The 6,364-nt window shown below is 42.6% G+C and overlaps 1 protein-coding gene across 1 annotated transcript; it reads right to left on the bottom strand.

Moving 5' to 3' along the window:
* Positions 1-2,390: 2,390 nt before the first annotated feature.
* Positions 2,391-4,488, bottom strand: LOC147896681 (fe(II)/2-oxoglutarate-dependent dioxygenase 4-like). Its single transcript, XM_087382018.1, has 3 exons — positions 3,939-4,488; positions 3,508-3,832; positions 2,391-2,810 (listed from the first exon to the last, which is right to left on the bottom strand). Exons 1-3 carry the CDS (start codon positions 4,451-4,453, stop codon positions 2,550-2,552), a joined length of 1,101 nt encoding a protein of 366 aa, XP_087238144.1. The 5' UTR covers positions 4,454-4,488; the 3' UTR covers positions 2,391-2,549.
* Positions 4,489-6,364: the final 1,876 nt, after the last annotated feature.

The following is a 6,364-nucleotide window of genomic DNA, read 5'->3' as shown; positions in this document are numbered from 1 at the left end:
CCTTATCCAGGGACTCAAACACAACATCACAGCTTCGAGAGGAGCTTGGGACCCTCAGAGCCGTGCCTGGAGGGACCCCAGTCACAGAGATGGAGGCACAGATAGCCATGATACAATCGGCTATAGCAGAGATGACTAGATGGGTGGACGTGGCGAATCGGGAGCCTGCAAAGGCAACCGCTTCAACCGCCATATAGGAGCAGCAGCGGAGGGCTTCGAAGGCCCTTAGCATCCGGATACGAGGGATCATGCGAGACAGCACCAGCACCACTACGACGCCCATGGAGGAGGCGATCACCTTTGTGACCACCACCATGGGGGTCGACCATGGCATAGAGGGAGCATGGCGTGTTGGGAGAGATCCCAACCGAGAGCAGCCCCACCAAGTGCCGGTGATAGCCAGAGGCTTTACAAGGTTTGTAGAAGTGATGCAAAAACCAAATGCCAAAATAGTCAACGAGTGACTTTACAATGTGGCATGTGCGTAAAAAGGTGCAACTATCCTAAATCAGGAACACAAGTTGCCAAGTGACTCAACAAGAGTAAATCTGGCCTCTATCAAAGAATCGAATAGGTGTCAATATGTGTGACATGAATGCCGATGATAGGACTGGCACCATTCGAGAACTAATCGATAATCTTTGGGCAGGGCTTCATATTGGCTATTGTGATTTGTCTCCTCTAAGGTAGCTATTCCTATAACTAGTCTACGCATTGAGCGATGTGAAAAAGTAGCAAAATAGATTTTATCGTCATTAGGTTTGTGCTGGGTTCAGAGAAGATGCAACTTAATCAAGAGTGGTATTGATGAAGAGGTTTCTGAAAATATTGCAAATTGAAAATACCGAATGTCATAACTAATGTGACAAGTGCGTAGAGTGCGCATTGGCGAGCGATTTTGGCTTTTGGAGCATCTCCAAATTCCACCTGGATCGAAAGATAGAGCCTGCGGCAGAATATGACCTCAAGGGTGCTCAAAAATGCACTGATGATGTGGCCTATGTGTGCATATGTTGGAACATAGTTTGTCTGTGAAGGTATTGGGTGGCACTATGCCACGTGGCACAACTTTGACCAAACTGAAACTCAAACAACTTGATTGAACCAAACCCTATGTAACCGAACCAACCCCTTTAGTCAAGGTTAACTAAACTTACCCACTATGCTAACCAAGGTTAGAATCTATCTGCCACGTGTCAAATTCTTGACCCGGGTTAACTACACCTAACCCTAGCTAGATGATATCTGCCACGTGGAGAGATAATGAGCAGAGAATCTGTGACAAGAGGTCTATGCATGGCGATGGAAAGACGACAACAAACGGAGAGGAATCTAGCGTGATGTATCGGTGAAGGTCTCTCATATGTCGTAGGGGCTAGCAGTCGCCCGTAGGTTGATGTGCAGAGAATTCATAGTCTTTAGCGACACCTATTTCGTTTAGAGCCGGGAATTGGCTTGCAAATGCTGGTTTTGCCCCAAAGGCTCCAGCAGGTCCATCGACGTCACCACGGAAGCCAGTGAAGGTGAAGTTACCTCTTTGAAAAGTGGTTGCACCATGCATCAAGACAGTGTTTCTCGGATTGCATACTTATATAGCTAGCTAAAAGTTTCGCAAGCCTCTAGATCCTCTTAATTGAACATATAGCTCTCCATCGCTAATCCATTCATTTTTGTAACCTCTTCAATGAAACATCTTGATTAAAAACCATTCTCATGCCTATTGAATTGGTGAAGCAGAACTCATCCAAATTTTACATTCAATGACCTAAAATCTTCCAAGTCATTGTGATAACATCACCATATGTACAAGGCCCAAATCTTTTGCTTATTGGCCCTTCAATCCCTCAACCGCCCTTCACTTTGTTGAAAGAACTATCACAATTTATACAAGGAATTGATCAGCGTATCTATTCAAGGCATTTTACATAATAGCATATCGTTTCGAATAATCTTCTTCACATTATTACATCTATGGATGAATTTTAAAGTGTTAGAATTCATGGTGGGTCTAATGTGAGAAATGGAAAAATCAGCGAGAGAGAACCAAGTAGTCATGCAGTGTTCCTAAAGTAACTATCTTTACATGGATGTAGTGGACTAGCCACAAATGAACTTTAACTAAAAAGACATCAAAGCACAACAATGAGAGGATACACCCTTTTTAAATTCCACATTTTCAGAAACACTTTAGGCTACAGGTCCTTGCTAAATACAATCAATCTCAAAAGAAGCATGATGAGGCACATTAACAAACAGGCATTGCCAATGTTGGCATAGAAAACTCAAGTGGAAATCTAGAAAAAGGAGCACAAAGAGAAAGAGAGAGAGAGAGAGAGAGAGAGAGAGAGAGAGAGAGATGAATTGGGAAAAGAAATAAACTTTACTTTGAATTACTAAAAATACCAGTTGTCCCTATTTTTATAAGTTCACTTTCCATACTTCAAGATTGCTCCCTATTAAACTATGGTACCACATAAGTAGCTTCCTTACTACAATATTGCTCCCTATTAAACTGTGGTACTACATGTAAGTAACTCACTGTAAAGGTTTCATGCATTGACTGCATAATGATAAATTTGACGATTCTCTACTCCTAGATCCTTAAAATTGCTATCATTCCTATTCTTCAGATACCTTCCCCAATTGAATGATCTGTATCTAGGTGGGTGTTGCTCATTCGTTAGCTCTGCAATTGGAGCAATATCAACAGTATGGGCGGGGTTGAAAAACATGGGAAACGAGTATCTGTCTTTTTTCTCGTTGACGATAACTCTATGTTCGACGCTTTGGTACTTATCATTGCTCCATACCTACAATGAAGTTAAAATGGTTAGTAGAGAATCATGCACAGTGTTTGAAGCTTTAGTCTTTATCATTGCCAATACCTTCAACGGCATGTATTTCATTAGTACAAAATCATGCACAATGTAAAATGACAGATCAAATACATCTAAGTAGGCAACATCAATGGTGTGATCAATACAAAATTCCCCTTAACCCTTTTTTTTTGGCATGCCAAAGGCAAATGCCTAAGCGTTTGTATTGCCTTTCTCTATCTATGGGGATTGTCCATGGGCCTTACATGAATGCTATCATGGAAGGATAACCTGAGAGGAGATTTAAGGGTTGTCCATCATGGAAGGATAAAGTGAGAGGGGATTTAAGGACTCTTCTAATCTAAGGGTGAGGTTGTCACATATTCTAATCTAAGGGTGAGGTTGTCCCATCTCTTTTGGCATGCTTAGTGAAGTTTTCACCTTGTTCACTTGCACACTGCAAGAGAAAGAGACATCTCCCCGGATTTGAACGAGGATAACCAGCTCGGGTGGATAAATAAGGTGGGGGAAAGAGTTCTCCATGAGATGTCTAGTGGGTGTAAGTGCCCACAAGAGCAAAGGTGGCTCTCAAAACAAAAACCCTCGTTCTTGAGCTACGGTTGTCCCTTACTTTTGAACATATGAGAAACAGGATAAAAGAACGAGGGACCAACTTAATGCGAACTTCTACCTGTATCATATCCCCAACGTTGATGACGAATCCCTCAGGCTCAGGCTTTACGCCTATCCATTCGCCATCCTTCCTTCTCACCTCCAACCCTCCAACTTCGTCTTGTAAAAGAACAGTCAGAGCTCCCACGTCCTTGTGCCGGCTGACGCCTAAGGTCAGCCCAGGAGCCGGGCAAACTCGGTAATAGTTCAGACGCAAAAATGTGGTGCCCAACTTGAAGTACTCGTGAAACCGGTAAGATGGAAGTCCAAGGCTGAGGGATATCAATTCAAGAAGAGAAAACGCGAGTTTCTCAGCGGCAGCAGCATATTGCTCGCAAGCACACCTGTAGCAAGATTATACAAGGATTGATTGCAAATTCAGGTTGAGAGCTTCAGACTTTGCAAGGGGAGAGAGAGAGAGAGAGAGAGATCTAGAGAGAAAGAGAGCACCTTAAACCAGGGAGCCTAGCAGGCCACTGGTTTTCGACAATTTTAGTATCTGTATTATCCTCTTCGACGGTGGCGGGGAGTTCTAGCACTCCTCGGATTACCAAATCGAAAACCTCTTTCCAGTCCCTCACGTTCTTGGTGAATTCGGCTTCATTGTAGCCCAAAGCATTCTCGTAGCTCCTCTTCACCTGTCGCTTCTCCTCCAGAGGAAGAGCGAAGAATTCCGCGGCCTGGTGCTTGAGCTCACGAATAACGCTGGAAGGGATGCCATGATTGACAAGTTGAAAGAAGCCCCAATCCTGGCAAGCCTGGCCAATCTGATGGACCAAGGATTGAAGGGCGAGGGGGTCGGGGGGGGTAAGGAGGAGGGGTGCGAGGTTGATGAGAGGGATGTGATCGGAGGTATGCAAATAGGAATCGAAGGGCTTGGAAGGGCGGAGCTGAGGAGGGAGAACGAAGGCCTTATCGATTTTGAGGGGCTCATCACCCACGATTGAATCGGCCTCTCCACCCATCCTACTTCGAAATGGTAACAAGACCAAGATTTGCTATGCCCCGTTTCTAAAGAGTCATCCATTAGAAGATTCTTTCGCCAGATTCATGCACCTACATCCTCTTTGGCCAGATTCATGCACCTACATCCACATGTACCCGTAACCCCAACCCCACATATGGTACCAAGACAAATATTCTTAAGCAAAACCAAAGTATTACCAATAGCAAACAAAGTTTATAACCACTTGGGTACTCTCTCTCTCTCTCTCTCTCTCTCTCTCTCTCTCTATAAAAGAGTTCTCCATGTATGTCTCTGGGTGTAAGTGCCTTAGATTCTTTGTCCACATTCATGCACCTATGTCCACAATGCACCCAGCCCCACATGTCCTAAGACAAAGTCCTTCACAAAACCCTTAAGCCAAACCATAATATTACCAATAGCATACACATTGTATAACCACTAGGGGCAAGGTATTAGTGAACTCCAAAATTTTATGTGTATGCATGTGTGTACATACATGTGCGTGCATGCATGTGTGTGTGTGTGTGTGTGCATGCGTGCACATGCGTGCACGTGCACGTGTGTGAGATAGTTGAGAATGCATAACATGTAAATGCCACTCGTTTAAAGACTATATTAGGCAATAAGTCATCTCAAATTTAACTTCAAAAAAGGTGGCACATGTGGATCATTAAGAGGGACTCAACAAGACATAAGATCTAAGATGGATTATAGAAAGTAAGGAGAACATAGTAGTGACAAAGATTAATAAATCTTTAGCAAATAATGGATTGTTTTATTGGAAAAACAGAATGACAGTCACACTAGCAGTTTCTAAATCTTTGTTAAAATACGACCCTCTAAAGAAAACATATTCAAGATGTTTATTCTTTGAGTATAAGAGAATTGGCATGTCTGACTCAATTTTCGAGCACAATTACATAAACCTTGTATTAGCCTAAAAAGACATGAATGAGAGTTTGCATTACCTTGCGGTTTATTGGGATTGCGAATTAGTAACGCGATGAAGAGAGAGAGAGAGGGAGAGAGTTGTGCCTATCAACCTAATTCATTTAATGAGAGAGAGAGAGAGAGAGAGAGAGAGAGAGTTGTGCCTATCAACCTAATTCATTTAACACACCCACCCTTAAAAGGGGGCTTCCCTTTTCCAAGCCTAAACCCTTGAGCTTTGAGCTTGCATTACAAGATAGCTACTCTTTCTTGGAAAAAGGGTGAAATATATGTCATTCGAAGGAAGCACTCAACCATGTGCAATGTGAGTTTTGAAGTCTTAGAGTCTTACCCAAGTCCAAGAGTCACCCTTTACTATTGTAATTATCAAATGATGTCTCTAGAACAAGATGAGTCATAAATGCACGTGCACACACACACACACACACAATAGTTTTTTATAGTGCCTTTATCTTTGGGTGAAAGGATACTATTTTACACATGCATTATCCTTTTGTATAGTACTATAACTTATGATAAAAGAAACACCCAAGAGAGAGAGAGAGAGAGAGAGAGAGAGAGGGGAATTTAGATTAATACTCTTAGGTCACAAGGGATAACAACATCATCTTGATTTTCCATGGTTTCAGAAAGAGTCCTTAGAGACATGCAACCCTTAGCGCCCCTTTTGCTAGCAAAGGGGTTTATTAACCCTTGAAACCCCTTTTGTTGGGCTTCATTGTATTGGTTGGGTGGATGAACCCTTTGTCACCCCTTTTTCCAGCAAAAGGGATTTGGAACACTTCATCAAGCTTCTAGTGGCAAGGGCACTTTATGAGCCTACTGAAATTTACTAATGGTAGGATATGTTTCACCATGAAATCCTTGGTAGCATAGCATCAAGGGAAATAATTGTAATTCACATGAGCGTCTTGGAATCCAATGGTTATAGGAAATTTGTGCTCTCATATGGATGCTA

Source organism: Dipteris shenzhenensis, chromosome 11 (assembly GCF_047967505.1).
Source record: "Dipteris shenzhenensis isolate YYH24624 ecotype China chromosome 11, Dip_SZ_1.0, whole genome shotgun sequence".
Classification (NCBI taxonomy): domain Eukaryota; kingdom Viridiplantae; phylum Streptophyta; class Polypodiopsida; order Gleicheniales; family Dipteridaceae; genus Dipteris; species Dipteris shenzhenensis.
The sequence above is the reverse complement of the archived record's forward strand: the minus strand, read 5'-3'. Positions and strand labels throughout refer to the sequence as shown.